At 63.4% G+C, this 17,800-nt stretch overlaps 2 protein-coding genes across 2 annotated transcripts; one reads left to right on the forward strand and one right to left on the reverse strand.

Annotated features, from left to right (window-relative positions):
• Positions 1–1,852: 1,852 nt before the first annotated feature.
• Positions 1,853–10,431, reverse strand: XKR7 (XK related 7). Its single transcript, XM_037401484.1, has 3 exons — positions 10,003–10,431; positions 3,760–3,959; positions 1,853–3,668 (listed from the first exon to the last, which is right to left on the reverse strand). Exons 1-3 carry the CDS (start codon positions 10,428–10,430, stop codon positions 2,716–2,718), a joined length of 1,581 nt encoding a protein of 526 aa, XP_037257381.1. The 5' UTR covers position 10,431; the 3' UTR covers positions 1,853–2,715.
• Positions 10,432–15,501: 5,070 nt separating this feature from the next.
• On the forward strand, positions 15,502–17,663 carry PDRG1 (p53 and DNA damage regulated 1). Its single transcript, XM_037402843.1, has 5 exons — positions 15,502–16,017; positions 16,222–16,297; positions 16,411–16,485; positions 16,842–16,922; positions 17,252–17,663. The coding sequence occupies exons 1-5, from the start codon at positions 15,517–15,519 to the stop codon at positions 17,332–17,334; spliced, it is 816 nt and encodes a 271-aa protein (XP_037258740.1). The 5' UTR covers positions 15,502–15,516; the 3' UTR covers positions 17,335–17,663.
• The last annotated feature ends 137 nt before the right edge of the window (positions 17,664–17,800 follow it).

Below are 17,800 nucleotides of genomic sequence, written 5' to 3' on the forward strand. Positions count from 1 at the left end.
CCCTGGCCCAAACCTCTCCCCGCTCCCTGAAGCTGGGGTGGCCCTGCTGCCACCCTGAGGGGGGTGACACCCCCAGGGACCAGGACCCCTGTCCCTAGTGGGAGCTCAAGCACCCCCGGAGCTGCCCCCATCCCATAGCGCCCAGCTTGGCCCCAGGTTGTGCCCCTTCCAGTGCTGCCGCTGGCATTGGGTTTGGCTTCCCCTGCAGCACAGCCTGGGTGGGTGACAGGGGGGTGGCCGAGCCCCCGGGCCAGGAGCAGGGCCCATGGCTGCCCCCCAGCCCCACACATGGCCAGGCTCTCCACAACAAGCAGGGCAGCACCACCTGGGTAGGGGATGAGACCCCTGCCCGGAGCAGCCCAGGGCTGAGGGTACCGTGGCTTGAGTGCATAGAAAAGTGTCCCTCTGTCCTGCTGGCATGGCCCTGGGGTCCCCACACAAACCCCTGGGGTGAAGGGTATAGGGGGTGCAGATGGCACCAAATGCAGCTCCTCAGGTGGACGGGGAGAGGGGCTGGGGCAGAAGGGTCCAGAGGAGCTGCCCTGTGGTGTCACCCAGTCCCTACGTGACTCATCCCCATTCCGGTGGCTTCCCAGCTCCGTGAGTGGGACATGGCAAGGGGCCACCATCCTGGGCACTGCCTTGGGGCTGTGGTGATGCCGCTTGACTCCTATGGGGGTGAGTCCCCACCCCAGCCACTGCCCCTGGCCTTCCCTGAGGAAAAGAGACCCCTCTGCAGAGCCGCCCGGTGCCTGGTGCTGCCCCTGGCACCACCAGCACCCACCGCCGTGGTCTGCCCATTACTGGTGGTGAAGGAGGGATGCAGGTTGTGGGGAGGCCCAGCCCATTGCCCAGCCCCAGACATGCTCTGCACCCTCCTCCAGAAGGGTTTCCAAGGCTTCCAGTTAGCACCAGTTAGCACCAGTGACCCCAGCAACTGACCACCCCAGCCTGCTGTCACCTCGGCCTTCCAGCTACAAAGAAATGGGAAACAAAAGTAACGTGATGCCGCCGCCACCTGTCACCGGGCCAGGCACCCACACCATCCCTCGGGGTCTCCATGCCCGGCACAGTGGGTGGCAGCCAGCCCCCCCCACCCCCCAGCTTTCCCACTGCCATCCCTGCCGCGGTGCCTGCTGCCGTGCTTTCTGCCGTGCCTGCTGCCGTGCCTCGCATGGTGCCTGATGGCACGGCGGGGCTGGCACAGCTGCCCACACCCCCCAGCCCAAGGCAGGACTCGGCACCACGGCACAGGGCAGCCAGATCCAGGACCCCGTGGGGCTGTTGGGGGGGAACAGGGGGCTCGGGGAAGGCACAGGGGCCATGGGCACAGGGGGTGAGGGGCTGGGGTGGTGCATGGCTGAGGGGTGCAGCAGCTCCCCAGCCCTGTGAACCCCCTGCACACACATGCACACACACACGTGTTCACACACGCACCTCCCCGGGACATGCCTGGCCCCAGGGCACACGGGGTACATTCAGCACAGCCCTTCGGGCGCTGGCACGCCGACAGATCCGCGCAGGACCAGGGACACATTCAGACCTGGAGCCTGGAGCAGCCCCGCTCTTGGGGCAGGCAGGGGCAGGCCGGGGGGAGGCAGGATCCCAGTTCAGGTTTATACTGTACTGGGGAGCTGGAGGGGGATGATGCCGGTGGCGGGGGGGGGGTGTGAATGGAAACGCTCCCAAATGGGAAGCGATGCCAAACCTGGGAGGGCAGAACGGCTGGGGGTGAATCCTGCCTTGGGGGGCCCTGGGAACACTGGCAGGCCCCCCCCCCCCCCCCCCCAGCAGTGCCATCCAGGCCCTGCTCCCCACCCCCACCTCACCACCACCCCCAGCTACAGTGGAGGTAGAAAATGTCACACAAAATGTCACCACTCAGGTGAAAACAAATCCGATGAGATGAAGCGTTCCTGTGGGGACTGGGGGGATGATGGGGTACAGCCATCCCAGCTGGAGCCAGGGGCCCAGCTCAGAGCTGGGGGGGAGCAGGGTCCATGCCCACCCATGACAGCCCCCTGGGCAGAGTGTGCACCCCACAGGGGAGTGGGGACCCCGTGGGGTTGGGGGACATGGCTCAACCCTGAGCCAGGGGGACCAAGGATGGAGAGGAAGGGGCTCCCCCGGTGCCAGCACTGCAGAGTGTGGGGGAAGTGGGAGGCACGGCGGGGGCTGGCCCGACCTCGGCTGTCCCCTGCCCAAGCTCCCTGGGAATTATGAGCCCCACGCACACCCTGGTGCAGCCGTGCTCTAGCCCCACAGCCCTGCCATGGCACAGGCACCCATGTGCCTGTGTGCTGCCCACCTGGAGTGCACCGTGCCCCACTCTGCCCCACTGTGCCCCAAGCCCCTCGCAGCTGCCAGCCCCCAGCCCTGGGTGCCCCATCCCCATCCTGCACCACTGACATGGTCAAGCACTGCGGGGCCACAGCACTCACCACCCTGGGCTCAGGCACCGGTGAGGTATTTTGGCAAGGACAAGCCCTGGGGGGAGCTGGGGCGGTTGCCGTAGGGTAGGACAGGGGTCTTGGCGGTGGGAGGGTGGCACAGGGGGGATAGCACCAAGAGACCTCCCCGGCCCCCGCCCGCGGGGCGCTCAGCGTGGCAGCACAGGAGGGCCGGCAAACCCAACAGAAAGGCAAACGGCTGCAAAGATGTAGGGTGGCCAGGATGGCACCAGGAGGCCCCCACTGTGGCCCTGTGCCCCCCACCCTACACAGTGGTCTCATACTCCAGCACCTCCTGGGGGGCACCAGGGGTGCGGTACTGCAGGCGTGGGGTGGTGGGCGATGCGTACTCCAGTGCCAGGATGGTCTTCCGCAGGCGCCGGTCGATGAAGTGGGCATCCCAGGCTGGGTACTTCTTCCTGGGCAGGTCAATGCGGATGACAGGCCCCTCTGTCCGCGGGGCACGGGCGGCCGGTGCCGGCGGGGCGCAGGGTCTCACCTGGAAAACGGGCACACAGCTGTCCCGCTCCCCCGGTGCCCCATCCCGCTCCCCCCCTGTAGTCCGCGGCAGCGAGCGGGGGGGGCTGGTGACGGCGTCCGCAGGGGACCCCGGTGCTGGGGCTGGTCGCTGCCGGAAAATGCAGCCCCCAGCGTGGGGGCTAAACATAGGGCCGTTGGGGTGCAAGAGGCAGTAGTAGATGAACATGAAGAAGATGCCAAGGGCAAAGCTGGAGCTGACCACACAGACGAGGATTAAGGCGTCGAAGTCAGAGGTGGTCTTGCGGTCGTAGTAGAGGAACCAGAGGATAGTGAGGGCAGCGTTCTCCGACAGTGTGATCATGTAGTAGATGCACATACGATAGCGGCTCCGTCCCTCCTTGACGTTGAACCAGCAGAAGATGTAGATTATGCCCACCACCATGTTGTAGATGATCTCCTCCCACTTGGACATGCAGAAGTCCGTCTCACCCTGGATGATCCAGAAGGTCATGATGCACCAGTGGGTGACGATGAAGATGCCAAAGTAGAGCTGGAACACAGAGGCAAAGAGGGCGAAGGCGATGGCACGGGCGGCGATGGTGAAGAGGTGCCACAGGATCTGCACCACAGCCCCCTTGTAGGACATGGGCATCTTGTCCTCCCGCGAGTCCCGCAGCACTTTCTGGTAGGAGGCGATCATCCACGCCAGGGAGACCAGTGAGGCTGAGGCCGAGAGCCCTGCGGGCACAAAGCGGGAAGGAGCAATGACAGCCTGCAGCAGCCTGGGGTCCCCCCTCCAGCCGCCCCCATCCTGGGCCGTGCCCCTTACCCTGCAGTGGCTCGATGCTGTTCTGCTGCACCATGATGCTGAGCTGCAGCACAAGCTGGGGTGCGCTCTTCAGGAAGGTCTCCAGCAGCCGCAGCATGCTGATATCTGCGCTTTCAAACATCATCCGCCAGTAGAAGTGGCGGCGGCGGTGCTCAGCCTGCCAGCGGCTCTGCAGCCCCAGGTACAGTGTGCGGAGGTACCTGCGCAAGGAGGGTGGGAGGGTGAGATGCACCACCACCGCCCAGGCAGCCGAGCTTGCCTCCTCCTGCCCATGCCAGGCATGCCCCATCACCACCACCAACCTGCTCCAGCAAGCACTTCCCCCCTGATTTGGGACGATGGAAAACCCCCCATGCTGGGGGTGCAGAGGGCTGCAGGGCAGCAGCGATGCTGAGCACGTCCCTGTCCCTCCCCAGGGCCCCGAGATGCTGGGAAGGGGCAGCTTGTGCAAAGTCAGCTCAGCACCCTGCTGCCCCATGGCTCACCTGGCCACCACCCCACTGCCCATCCAGCCATCACAGCACCCACCAGCCACCACCCCACTCCTCCACCCCCAGTGTTGCCCCTGGGCCCTCCCCGCAGAGTCTGGCTGCTCCTGCAGCCAGGGATCCTGCCCACAGCCCCGTTCTCCGGTCACCGGTGGATTTTGGTACTCTGGCCCCAGCCCAGCACCACAGCCGGCTGCTTCTCAAAGGGGATATTTTGGTCCCACCTGGCGTGGAGCCCATCCTGCCTGCCCCTGCCCTGGCCAGGACAAAGGCACCAGCTGGTCGTGCCGCGCTGCCTATGGGAAGCACCCGGCCGCTTGTGCCGGCGTTGCCTTGGCTCTTGGCAGGGCTGCAGGTATAGGTACATGCCAGCCCCGGCCATCTGGTCGTCGGCCGGGGGTCAGCGGAGGTGTGCGTGGCACCAATGCACGCACTGCCTGAGTCACTGTCACCAGGGACCCCTCCCTGTGGCACAGGGCCAGATCCGGGCACCACAGGAGGGGACATGGGGCCGGATGGGCAGGGCATCCCCGGGCAGCCCTGCCTGCACCATGGGCCGGTGGCTCTGCTGCCTCAGGGAAGGGGGAAGCTGGAGGAAGAGGAAGAAAGAACGATGACGGGGAGGACAATGGGCCATAAAGCTTCCTCTCAGCCGAGTAAAACCCTCACGCAGAGCGACAGCCTCTCCATCAGCTCCAGAAAGCGCTGCCAGACGGATCCACTAGCCCGGAGCGCAGGAGAACCCCTGATCCCAGCACTTTCAGCTCATCCGTCAGCGGGAGGAGGCAGGAGCTGGCCCTGCTCCCGCTGCAGAGGCGGCTGGGTGCTCCCTCCCCTGGGCTGAACAGCCCTGAGACCACAGTGAGGGCCATCAGCAGGGGCCACCGAGGCCCCTGTGCCACCCCACTGCCATCTGCTCTCACCCCGGGCAGCCCTGCCAGCTCCCTCAGTGTGTGGGAGGGCAGGGTGGGTACGCTGGTCCCATGGGGCTCCCATGGTCCTCCCCAGCGAGGCCACTTGATGCCCTGGCAGCCCCATCACCGCCTGCCCCATCCTCTCCCACCGCACTGCCGGGAGACCCAAAAAGCCCTGCCAAGAGCTGGTGACTGGGCAAGACATTGATGTCAGCAAATCACACAATTTTAGTAGTTCCGTCCCAGTTTCAGCAGGTGCTGATGGCCACAGGGGCCAGCCCACAGCCCCGCTCCTGGCCCCCACCAGCTTCTTTGTGCTGGTATCAAAATGACGCTTTAACCTTCACCTCGGGGGGGGGGCGCAGCTAATTTTAGACTTTGCTGCTGCCCATGCCTTGCTGCTTGGGAGGAGAGGCTGCAGCCGCCTGGCTCCCAACACAGATTCGCACCCCAGTGCCACCTGCTCGTGGCCAGCCAAGCCAGCACTGCCATTGTGGCACCGCCGCAGCCACTGCCCCCCAACCCCTCTCCCCTCCAGCCACTGCTCCCAGACCCACAGAAGGGCACGGGGATGGACCACCCCTCGCTGGCAGGGTGCAAACCAGGGGGGCCTGGGGACGGAGGGCACGGCATAGGGGAACGCAACAGAAGAAGCAATGCAGAGCCCAGGATGCTGCAGGGCACCACAGCTGGTCCCAGGGCACACACACAGATGAGGCACAGGCGCTGGCAACCTCATCCCCTCCCGGTAATCAGCCTCACTAATTGGGCTCATCAGCACTGTGATCCTGCTGTCTGCGGTGCACAGCAGCCCCCCAAGCACAGACGCCAGAGCTGTGCCGTCCCTGGCTCCTCAGCCGCTCAACAAGTGACCTGTGGCCTCCCCCAGCTTTTGGCGAGGGCACAATCATCCTCCCGTCTTCCCATCAGCTCCATAGATCTCATTAAAACAAGATTTCATCTCCCATCAACTTGCCAGAATGAAATGTTGATTCTTATTTGTTATGCATTTGATCATCCTGTGGTGTTTCAGCCCAGAGAAACCTCCCCACGCTGACAGCGCACGGCGGGCGCTTACCAACCCAGTGCCGCGGCAGCTGCATGGGAAATAGAGAATCAATCACTTGAAAAAAAATCATTTAATTTAAAAAAAAAACGATGATGAGGCAGAAACCTACCACGAGAGCTCTCAGGGCTAATTGCTCCCTCCTTTGTATTACAATGAGTAATCCAATGAAATCCCTGCAGCGGGAAGGTGGTGGGCTCGGGCAGGCACCAGTTTTGCCAGAGTGCCGCCACAGCTGGGTTTGCCACCAGCGTCACCATTTGCCCCCTACTACTGACCCCAGTTTTCAAGTGTTGGAAAAAAAGAAGTGTGAGGAGAAAAGCTCAGCTCTGGTCTTAACCAAACCTGCTAATCATCATTCTCTGATGGAAAAGGACGAGGGACCCCCTGGTCTAAGAGTGAGCGATACAGAGTGCGATTTTCCTAGAAGGTAATTTGGGATATCATCCCTTAATCCTTTATTTAAACAAGGAGAAAATTGCTTCCCTGTTGCAGCCATTTTAATCCCTTACACATCCCACCAAGTCAAGTCACCAGGGAAAGCTGCACATGCACCCAGCTGGGCTGGTACCGCGCCGATGAAAGTCCCTGTGTCCCACTGTTCCCATACCCCGACATGCTCTGGGTCCCCTGGGGTGGACGGGGGCAGACGAGGCTGCTTGTGCTCAGGGAAAGGCTCAGTCCAGCCCTAAAAAGCCCCTTGTCCTGCACACCAGGCCTGACCCCTGTGCTGGGTGCTGCAGCAGGACAAGCTGACACCCCAAAGTCAGGTACTCCCAGGGCCAACAGGGGTCCTGCCCCCGAGCAGGCAGAGGTGTTGGCAGGGGGGAAACCTGTGGGTCCCAGCTTTGCCACCCTTCATAAGCCCACCCAGGGAGCTGCCAAGGGTGTCTGTGCCCGACAGGGCTGCCACCAGACTGGCATCAGGACCAAGGGGTGGCACCAAGTTCCCAAGCCAACAGAGGATGGGGGGACATGGGCTGATGAGGGGTTTTTGGGGAGGACCTGCACATAGAGAAGGCACCACAGGTCTGGCCCCGGTGACCACCCCAGGCAGCCAAACCAGGTGTGACCCCGGGCTAAAGCAGACACAGGGACACAACGGGCACAGGCAGGGCTGTCCCCAGTGCAAAGGGACCCACAGAGACACACCAGCCAGCTGCCAGCCCATGGAGGTGGCAGGGGACCCCTGGCACACTGCCAGGTGGGAGGCATGTGTGGCGTGCACAGCATCCCTTCCCTTCGGTGTTTCTTTGGTGAAAAAGTTGGTGACTTTTTTGCGAGCAGATTGGATAACAATTCCCAGGCTGCAAAAGCATCCAAGCAGCAGCCCACAAGTGCACCCGTGGTGTGGGCCCGGCTGGGGGACGGGCACATGCTTACACGAGCACATGGTCATGCAACTGGCACGGTCTCCAGAGAGCATCCATGGCAGAGTATTTGCATGTGCATCATGAACATGCTGATGACAACTAACTTCAGCAGCTTCTCACAGCAGCTGTAATTTGGGATAATCTCAGAGTTAGTGCTAGGAGCTGCCTTTGCAGCTGGAAAGCAGCTGTACTTTTGTGAGGATTTGGGGGTCTTTGCCACAGCTGGGGCTCAGAGCTGCACAGCGATGGATTTGTTAGGGGTGAGACCTGCTGAGGTGATCGCAAGGCAGGGAGGAGGCAGGTAAATTGGGGAAAGGGGAGATGTTTGGCAAGGGCTACAGTGCCCTGGCCAGGGAAAAGCCTTCCCTTCACATGCAGCATTTATTCAACACTTCTTTAACTGCCACATGCACCTGCACCGGATCCAACCTCACTAATGGGTTTAGCAAACTGCATTTAACTGGTCACCCGAGCTAATCCCAAATCCTGAGATTAGAAAGAGCCTCAGCTGCAGCTTGAGACCAACATGTCCTGGAGGGTCAGTGCTGAGAGTTACCATTTTAATTAGCTTAAGAGCCTCCATGGTGCAGCAGATCAGGAGACTGTGGCTGACACCACCGGGAGCAAAGCCCCTGCCTGCAGCCCAGACCTGGCTCGGGCCAGGATCAGGTAATTGCCCCCAGGGTGCTGGGGCCAAGGCTGCCTGCAGACAGGCTTAGCGGCTGGTGGGCCATAGAACTCCCATCCTCTCCTTCACCAGCTCCTCCAGCACACTGACAGGGTTTGCACGCACCTGCAGCCAGCATACCCCAAGAGCTCCCATGGGGATGGGTGGGATCAGGGAGGAACAGGAGTTCTGTTGGTGAGGGAAGGGGCAGGAGCCCCTCTAGCACGGTGCACGCTGCCCTGTGAAACAGTTAGAGATCCCAGGAGCATCCCAGGAAAAGCAGCAGCAGAAGAAATGCATGCAGACAACAGGGAGTGGAGGAGCCTCTGTACTACAGTAGCTCAGGAGGGGAAACAGCACAGAAACCCGAGCCGGGAGCACTGCCCGCTCCCTGCATTGTTCCGGGAATTTGCCATTGTCTCCGCTGCCCTCCCAGCACCAACCTCCCTGGGAAGCAGCTCGGTGCCAGAGCCACAGCTCTTCCCCAGCGCCCAGAGCTCAGCGGAGCTGGGAGGGAGCAGGGCCGGCTCCACAGCACAGGGGAGGAAGATGCCAAAAAACCGTCAGCTCATGCTTCTGGAGGGTCTGTGGAGATGCAGGCAAAGGGCCCTGAGCTTGCTCCCACCTGCCAAGCTGCTGCCCTGCCCGCATAGCCTGCCTTTCCCTGGGCCCAGGAAGGGTCAGGCATCAGAGCCTGGGTAGGCTGGGGACAAACAGCACCTCCTCACCCACGATCCCACAGACCACAGCGAGCTCCAGGCTGGAGTACGGAGAGATGTCTGGGATGAGGATGCGAGCCCAGGGCATTTGGGGCCTGGCAGAAGCATTTCACACTCCCTGGGACTCGGCTGCTATGGCCAGGCAGGCTCCCCAGCAGGCCCAGCACCGTCTGGCCAGTCTGTGCCACTCAGCTGGGCTGCCAGCTCCTCATACCAGCTCCCACCTGTACCCACAGCTCCTGCCCGTGCCCACCTGCACCCACAGTCAGGCTCTGCTGGGCCTCTCCTCTGCCATTCATCCTGCTGTGGCTGCAAAGGGATTGACCCCCATGCCCTCCCCAGCTGCCTGGGCCCCTGCTGCACCTCGCCATCCCCACCCATGTCCCCCCCATGCCCTGCTGTCCCCACCTGTGTCCTCCATGCTGCATTCTGTTATCCCCACCCATGTCCCTTGCTGCACCTTGCCACTCCCTCCAGCCTCAGCCTGGTTCCATGACCCCTGTGCCTCTGGACCTGCCCTGGCTGCCACAGGGGGATGAGGCCCCACAGTAGTTCTATCCTGGCCCCCTGGTAACCCTGGCACCCCCATGCCCCTGTCCCTGTGTACCTCAAGACCTGCCTCAGCTGCAGCAAATAGATGAGGCCCCACAGCAGCCTCACTCAGTCCCATCCTGGCTCCTTGTCTTCCCCATCCTGTCTCTGTGTCCCTTGTAGCCACCCATACCTTCACACCCACCTCAGTTTCAGAATGTGGATAAGGCCACACAACAGCTCCATCCTGGCTCCCTGGTACCCTCACACCCCCTGTCGTCCCATAGCCCCGTACCTCCAGACCCATCCCAGCTTCAGCACGTGGATGAGGCCCCGCAACAACCCCATCCTGGTCTCTACTGTCCACCCACAACCCCCCCATCCTCCCTGTACCTCCAGACCTGCGCCAGCTGCAGCAGGTGGATGAGGCCCTGCAGCAGCCCCATTCCGGCCCCATGGTACCCCAGCCCCCCGTCCCCCCGTACCTCCAGACCTGCCCCAGCTGCAGCAGGTGGATGAGGCCCTGCAGCAGCCAGACGCAGAGGCGGCAGCAGCCGCGGGGGCCGCGGGCGCTGTCCTTGGTGCTGCCGGCGCTGTCCTTGGTGCTGGCGGCGAAGTCGTACACGAACCACCTGAAGCTGAGCAGCTGCACCACCAGCGAGGGCAGCAGCACGAACAGCAGCGTCAGCCCGAACCACCACCGCTGCCCCCGCACGTAGTAGTGGGCCGCCAGCCACAGGTCCGAGGCGCCGTCCGCGAAGCACACCAGGAGGGCGCAGAGCACCCAGCAGCCGTCCCGCAGCCGGTAGCGCCGCGCCGGGGGGGCCGCGCCGCCCGCCTGCCTCCCGCCGCCGCCCTCCGGGCTCTCCAGCCGCACGGCCGGGCCGCCGCCGCCGTCCGACTTCGCGGCCATGTTGTCGGGGGAGAGGAGGAGAAAGGAGGGAGCGGGAGAGACTTCCGGAGGGAGGACGGCGCCGCCGAGCCCGCCCCGGCAGCGCCCGCCCCTGCCGGCCTCGCCCCGCGCCCGCCGGCCGCCACCCGCCGCCGGCCCCGCCGCTCGTCCCCCCGGCCCCCGCCCGCCCCCGCCGGAGGGGGCAGCCGCCCCGCCCCGCTGCCGCCGCGGGGTCCCGGGGGAGCGCGGTGCCGCTGGGCGCATCCCCGCTCCCCTGCCGGCAGGGGCAAGCGGCTCCCCCCGCTCGGCCCCGGCCCCCGGGCTCCCCGCCGCCCCTTGCCCGATGCCGGTGGGTGCCCCTTCGCGCCCCGCCCCGGGCCCGGCGGACCCCCCGGGGCAGCAGCCGTGCCGCCCGACCACCCCCCACCCGGCTAACCGGGGCTCCCCGGGCAGCCGCAGGGCGGTCCTGGGCTCCCCCGGCCCCGAGCGTCACTCCTCGGCCCCGGCCAGCCCCGACGCAAGGCTCCAGCCCTGCAGCGGGCCCGGGCAACATGAGCCCCCCGTGGGCCGGGGGCTGCAGATGCTGCGGGTGCTCCCGCTCCCCCAGGGCCGGGCCAGGGCCACAGGCCACCAGGCTCCTGCGACAGGTGGCCTGAGGGAGCCCCAGCCGGGACCTGCTGGGCTGGACCTGAGCCCTGCTCTGGGGGAGAGTCCCAGCCCCGGGGAAGCCTCTGCAGGGTCACACAGCTGCACCAGCGCCGGGGTCTGCTTTGCAGGGACCGTGGGCACCAGGGTTTGGGTGCGGCTGTGCTTGGCCACTCCTTGGCTCTGCCCCGCCACATCTCCCCTCTATGTGTTGCCCACCAGAGTTCGGGTGCAGCACGGCTGGCAGAGCCAGGCTGCCCTGGCCCAGCTGGCAGCGCCAGGGGCTGGTGCCCTCACAGGACACGTGCTCACGTGAGGAGCAGCACTGTGCCGGCGTGCCCGGCGCTGCTGGGAGAGAAAGGGCTTTTTACGCCTTTGCAGCATGCCTCCAGGGAGGGTGATCACATGCAGGCAGCTGCCTCGTGAAGGCAGCCTCAGCCCCCAGACCAGAGGACAGGGTCTGGCTCTCTGCATTTCAGCCCCCAGGGCTCAGCCCCGCATGCCTGCCTGCGGAGGAGCCACGAGAGGCTGGAGCCTGGCCCACGGCTGGAGCCTGGCCCACGGCGAGCATGCTGCAGCACGCAGCGAGGGGGAGCGTGTTTTATCCCAGGAAATGCAGCCAACTTCCAAACTCTGCCTTGCAGAGCAGCAAGGGGGATCAGCACGCACCCAGTGTATGTCTGGGTTCCCGGTGCACAAAGCCGAGGGGAGCAAGTGGGACAGGAGAAGGCGTTAGTCAGCACAAGGGAGCAGAGCCAGTCCCTCAGCGAGGCTCTCGGTGCTGCATGTATTAGCATGGGTAATGCGACTTAAATACCTAACCTTGAGATACTCCTGACAGATCCCCTCGACAAATGCCTGCCTGGGGGAGGGGATGCTCCCAGCATCCCAGAGCCTGAAGAAAACCTTTCATCCACCACCGGTCAGAGCCAGGGTCCCTTCAGAAGACGGGCTCTGCTGGCCAGAGCCCCTGCTGATGGCTGGCCAGCCCCAGCCCTCTCTGGGCTCGGTCCCTGGGGAATCTCTGTCCTGGCTGGGCCGTGGAGCAGAGCCGGTGCTGCCACGATGGTGGGCACAGCACCAGGGAGAGGGGACCTGGAAACCAGGACGAGACAGACCTACCTTCCTTCGCTGATCCTGAAATGCCCCCTCTGAAACAGCAGTTAAAGATCCACAGTCTGAAAACACGGGGATTGTGGTTTGAAGTCTGATTTATCTTAACAACAGGCCCTGGCAGCCACATGAAAAAATGAGAGAGAAAAAAACCTATAAACATCCCCGAAGCCTTCCTGTGCAGCTGTCAGCAGGCAGGGAGGGTTTCTAGCTGCATACATAAAAGTGCTGCAAGGAAGAAAAAGGAACATGTTGAAACCAAACCCTGCTCTTTCCATAACAAAGTACACAGAAAGCAAAGCAGCCCTCAGCACTGGGCAGGCAGCTGCTCCCTCCGACTGCCCAGTTCCCAGGGGACACATAAACGTGCAACTGGTCCAAACAGACCGCTGGTCCCGGGCTGTGTCCAGCTTCCAAGGAAAAGGCCTGCCGCTGGCGCTGGCTCCAGGAGGAGAAATCCATGATTTGCAGCTGGGCTCAGAGCTTGGCTGGGGAGAGGCCCACAGAGTGCAGCACCAGCCGCTGCTCGCTGCCCTGCGAATGTTTTTCAGGTGCTGGTGGCTTTGTGATTCCTCCTGCTGCAGCAGACTCAGCTGCAGCTTCCCCCAGGCCTGTGCTGAGCTGGGCCCCCCTTCCCTGAGAGAGTGGCCCCTGCCCCTCCACGCAGCCCAGCATCCCTGGCAAAACCCTACCTTCATCGCACTGTCATTGGCAACCTCAGGTGGTCACCGTGCTTCCCTCTGCTGCTGCCAGGACATGGGCAACCCATCCCCATCTCATCCCTATGCCTGTCCACATCTCCATCCCCATCCCCACCCCATCCCCATCCCTATCCCGTTACCATCCCCTTACCATCCCCATCCCTCCCACACAGACTTTGAAAGCCCTCCCTCCTCCTCGCCTCCCTGGGCAGTGCGTGGGCTGCTGCGGTAGGTGGTGGGAGAAGGTTTCCAGCCCATTGAAGGGGACAATCACTACCCAGCCAGGCCATGCTTCCCAAGCACCACCTCCAGCTCCAAGCTCTGCAGGCAAACCCCAGTCTCCAGAAGCTGTGTCCATGCACATGTGGAAGGAAGGGCAGCTAGGGCTTTCACTGCCCACAGAGCCTTTTGTCACTGCTCTGAAAAATGTGTCCCTCTGGGAGGTAAGTGTGGCGCCAGCTCTAGTTGGGGTCCCAGCACACACCGTGAGACACAGACACTTTTCTTTTCTGATTCCATCAGAGCAATAAGGATCAAATGCTGCCTTTGTGCCCAGCAGAAAACTGAAGCCAGTCACTCTGTGGTGGATGCTGTGGTGTGAGGCTGCAGGAGAAAAGCAGACCCACATCCTGCATCCCATGTCCTGCATCCCGCTCTGCAGCTGACCCCTGTGCCCCAGTCCCACTGGGACTCTGGAAGCCAGCCCTGGGACCATGGATGGGAGGCAGCTGGCCCCCGATCCAGTCTGTAGATCTCCAGCCAGCCACCCTCACTGTAAAAGGAGCATTTTCCAGCACTGGCATCCAGCCCCAATCCCGCTGCCTCTTTTGGTTGATGTCAGGAAAAAATCCAACCTGAGTGTGAATCACCCCCAGCACAGCCAGGATGCTGTGCATTAGTACTCACTTCCACTGCTCCCCTGGAAGCCGCCTTATTTTAGCACATGCTGCCGCAGACGGAGGAGGTCTCCCCAGTTAGCTGTAACAAATGACCTTATGGGATTAGGGCCAGTAATCTTCTGATCTGGGTAATCTCCCTTAAGGGATTATTTGCCCACAGAAGTGTGGTGACCACCAGCCAGCCACCGCCTGACTCCCTCCGTTGCTGTCCCCTGTGGTCCCCGTGCAGCCACTCCCATCTCCAGCAGCCCAGAGGTGCCACAGCACTTGGAGGGGGTGTCACCATGCATCCTTTGGGGAGCTTCTTGCTAAGATGCGTCCTGTGAAGGGCATGAGCCAGCAGGCCAGGTCTCCCCAGCCCAGCTGGTGCTTTTCCTGTCCCCCAGCCCACGCTCAGTGCCTTGGGCAGGTTGTCAGGGCTCCCTCCCGTGAAAGCACCAATCCAAGACACCAAGGTCCCTCCACCATCAATGGGGAAGCAACACCGTCGCTGTCATCACGCAGCACTGAATAGCATTGCCAGGGAGGCAGCACCAGCCGCATGGGGACAGGGCTACATTCAGAAAGCCGAGAGCTACTGCTGAGGGTCAGCACCCACTTGGTGACAGCAGCAGAGCAGGCAGCGGTCCCCAGAGCAGGGAGGAGCTGGGGGGCTGGTGCCAAGGCAGTACCCTCCACCCTGGCCTCAGGGCTCCGAGGTGCCAGTTGATGAGAAGCGCTTCTCCATGACTGTCCGGCACCACATTCCCTGGGTAGGGAAACGGCATGGCCGGACCCGCAGCAGGCAGGAGCTGGCAGCACCGTGCGAGCTGGAGGTTACAACTCTGGGCTGGCTGGGCACTGCCACGCTGAAGGATGGTCAACGTTTTCTGGGCAATTTGAGAATGCAGAACCCCAGGAAAGCGTGTGGCACGTTGTACCAGCAAGCAACAGGTGCAGAACCAGCACCCGTGAGGTGCCTGCACTGGAGGAGCAGCAGGGCCAGTGGCTCTGAGCCGGGAGCCGGGCAGTTTCACAGGGAGGAGCAGCGCTGCTCTGGGGTTTTGTCCAGAGCAGGGACAGGGGACACAAAACCCACATCCCCTGTTAGCCACTGGCCCTGGGGGGCCCTGGGGCCCCTCTCCCACCACAGAGCTCACACGGTGAGGGTCTGCCCGTCCCTGCCACCAGCGCTGGGTTTCCCTGCACCTCCCACACTGCTTCTCCATCTCCTCTTGCTCATGGGCTGGCTGGGGTGGGAAGGGGGGGGGTAAAAGCCATTCTGAGGTGCAGTATTTCCCCCTGCCCATGGGCAGGATCACTCAGGGCAGAGGATGGATGTGGTACCCTGGCAGTGCCTTGTGGCTGCTCCGAGCATCCCCAGGGCTGGTCTTTGCCCGGCGCAGACTGGGGGGCATCGGGGCTGGCTGAGGGTGACCACCGGGACTGCAGCCGGCTCCCCCCCGGGGACAGCAGCCCCCCTCCGCTGAGCTCGGGACGAGCGACCCAGCTTCATGAAATGGAATCTGAGCCAATCCCGCAGCGCGTTTAGTGCTTTTTATTCTGTTCTGGGGCGGGGAAGGGGACAGAAAGGCGACCTGATGCTGCAGGGAGCCCAGCTGCATGGCAGCAGTGCCCGGCATCGAGGAAGGGCCGAGAGTGGCGCGGTGCTGGGGGGAGCAGGGAGAGGGGGTGGGATACGGCCAGGGATAAATAATTCACGGGAGGGGTGTGGGGGGGCTCTCCGGGCTGCGGGAAGCGGGGCTGGCGATGGGGCTGGCTCTGGCTGTGGGGCTGGGGCTGGCTCCCCGCGCCGCCGGGGCTCAGCACCACTCGGCGCAGCCAGCGCCCCGTCCTGCCGCCGGGCGGCGAGTCCCCGCGGGCACGGAGCCCTCCCGGGCCCCGGTGATCGCTGCCCCTCGCGGTGCCGCCCGCCTGCTCCCGCCTGCTCTCGCCTCCCTCCCACGAGCCCGGCCACGCGTGTTTCCAGAGCGGGCTCGCCCCCACTCCCGTGGGCTTCCCGATGCCCCGCGCGGGGCCGCGATCCCGGGGGCGGCCGCCAGGGGACGCTGCTTCCACCGGGACCCTCCCGCCGCGGAACCCGCCTGCGCGGCTGCAGCTGCGCCCGGCCCCGAGCGGCACCGGACCGGCCCCGGCCCCGAGCGGCGGCCAGGCTCCGGCCCCGCCATGGCGCGGGACCCGGCCTTCGTGCTGCGCTACCTGGCCGAGGTGGAGGAGCTGGCCGAGGACGTGCTGGCGGCACGGCAGCAGGTACGGCCCGGCCCGGCGTCGCTCGCGGTGGCCCCGGCGGCCCTCCCGCCCCCGGCCGCGGCCACAGCCCCCAGCCCCCAGTCCCGGCCGCAACCCCCAGTCCCGGCCGCGGCCCCAGCCCGAGCCCGAGCCCCGGCCCACAGCCCCGGGCCCCGGCCCCCAGTCCCGGCCCCGGCCCCACCGACAGCCTCTCTCCCGCTGCAGATCGTGGACCTGGACGTGAAGCGGAACCGGAACCGCGAGGCCTTGCGGGCGCTGCAGAAGGACCCGGAGCCAGACGGTGGGGCTGGGCTCCTCGGTGCTGCCTCAGCCGGCGCTGAGCCGGAGGGACAGCAGTGCCCGGGGAGAAAAGCTGCCGTGACAAAGCCCTTTCCTTTCCCCCCTCTCCCCCAGGCAAGGCCATGGTCTGCTTCGGGAACATGTTCATCGAGCTCCCAAAAGCACAGACCAAGGAGATGCTGCAGAAGGGTAAGGCAGGCTGCCCCGAAGGCTCTGCCAACATGCACTCTTAACGATAAGGTTTTACAAAAACAAACAGGATTCTGTCTAGCTTCCAAGTGCCCGAAACCTCTCAATAGCAGCCACAAACTGATTCTGGCCATCACTCAGCTGTCCCAGGCAGTGCCATGGGAAGCAGATTCGGGCATGAAGCAGCCTGGGGCTCAGTCCCATGGGCAGCGGAGGGCAAGGTGGGACCCCAAGGTAGCTGGGGAAGAGCCCTCTCTCACCCCCTGGCCTGGGCTCCTGTGCCTAGTGTCCTGTGGGAGACTCAGACTTCACCCCAGAGCCTGCAGTCCTCCTCACTCCTGTCCCGCTTGTCTCAGACCAGGAACATCTGGATGAGGAGATAAACAATCTCCGGAAAGAGCTGCGTGTGAAGGTCAACCGCCTCTTTGAAGCTCAAGGTAAACACTTGTGTTCTTGTTCCCAGATACTTCTTGGTATCTGGGAGCAGACATCGCATGTCAGGAGGGTCCAGAAACTCCTGAGCTCTGTGTGCTCCTGCAGCTGCTTTCCCACTGGCTTTGCAATGCCTTCCCTGCTCCAGCAGTGTTGTATGGCTCCTGGTGCACAGCTGTCACCCTAAACAGGCTCCACATCACGCCAGGGTGACCCCACAGCCACAGCAGCTTCTGGGACTGTCCCTGCCCTCCCTGCAGCCCCGCTAGAGTTTAATGCGGACTGTTTCACATATTTTGTAGCAAAATCCTGATTTTTCTGTGTGTTCTCTTAGGTAAAGCTGAGCTGAAGGGATTTAACCTGAACCCCATGACGGCTGAGGAAATGAAGCTCATCAATCGCATCCTGGAGGGCTGAGGTGTCCGTGCCATCGTCACAGCGCTTCTTTAGGCTGTTGCTCATGGAGCTCATGCTGCAATAGCTGCAGCCTTTGCGGTTTGCAGGAGGACATCAGTGTGCCTGGGGCCCACCCCGGGTGAGGTCCCTGGCAGGTGCTGGGAAGTGTTTGGCTCCTCAGCTACGACGCTGCACTTTCCTTGGATCACAAACCCTTTCCTGCTCCTTGCTGCAGCCCGGGTGGCAGAACTGTGCCGAGGCACGGGCTAGGACACAGCACCAGGCAAATAAATGCCCATGGCTGGGGTGGAAGTGGGATTATTAAAATCAGAGCAGCAGGACATTCCTAACTCCGTGTGTGTTTCTTGTTTTTTTTATGCAAGCGCTTCTGGAGTTTGGCTTCAGAGCTGGTTCATTGTCATGTCAGGAACAAGAGTAGGAGGAACTGGGAATCCACAGTGTGCCCAAAGCACAGAAGAGGAGTTCT

Source organism: Falco rusticolus, chromosome 10, assembly GCF_015220075.1.
Source record: "Falco rusticolus isolate bFalRus1 chromosome 10, bFalRus1.pri, whole genome shotgun sequence".
Lineage (NCBI taxonomy): Eukaryota > Metazoa > Chordata > Aves > Falconiformes > Falconidae > Falco > Falco rusticolus.

Excerpts from the sequence above, each read along its gene's own strand:
- XKR7 (XM_037401484.1), bottom strand. The coding sequence starts at position 10,430 with ATGGCCGCGAAGTCGGACGGCGGCGGCGGCCCGGCCGTGCGGCTGGAG. Across the intron at positions 3,960-10,002 it reads CAGCTGGGGCAGGTCTGGAG|GTACCTCCGCACACTGTACC; the intron begins GTACGGGGGGAC and ends CTCCTTGCGCAG. Across the intron at positions 3,669-3,759 it reads CAGCATCGAGCCACTGCAGG|GGCTCTCGGCCTCAGCCTCA; the intron begins GTAAGGGGCACG and ends TTGTGCCCGCAG.
- PDRG1 (XM_037402843.1), top strand. The coding sequence starts at position 15,517 with ATGGGGCTGGCTCTGGCTGTGGGGCTGGGGCTGGCTCCCCGCGCCGCC. Across the intron at positions 16,018-16,221 it reads TGCTGGCGGCACGGCAGCAG|ATCGTGGACCTGGACGTGAA; the intron begins GTACGGCCCGGC and ends CTCCCGCTGCAG. Across the intron at positions 16,923-17,251 it reads CCGCCTCTTTGAAGCTCAAG|GTAAAGCTGAGCTGAAGGGA; the intron begins GTAAACACTTGT and ends GTGTTCTCTTAG.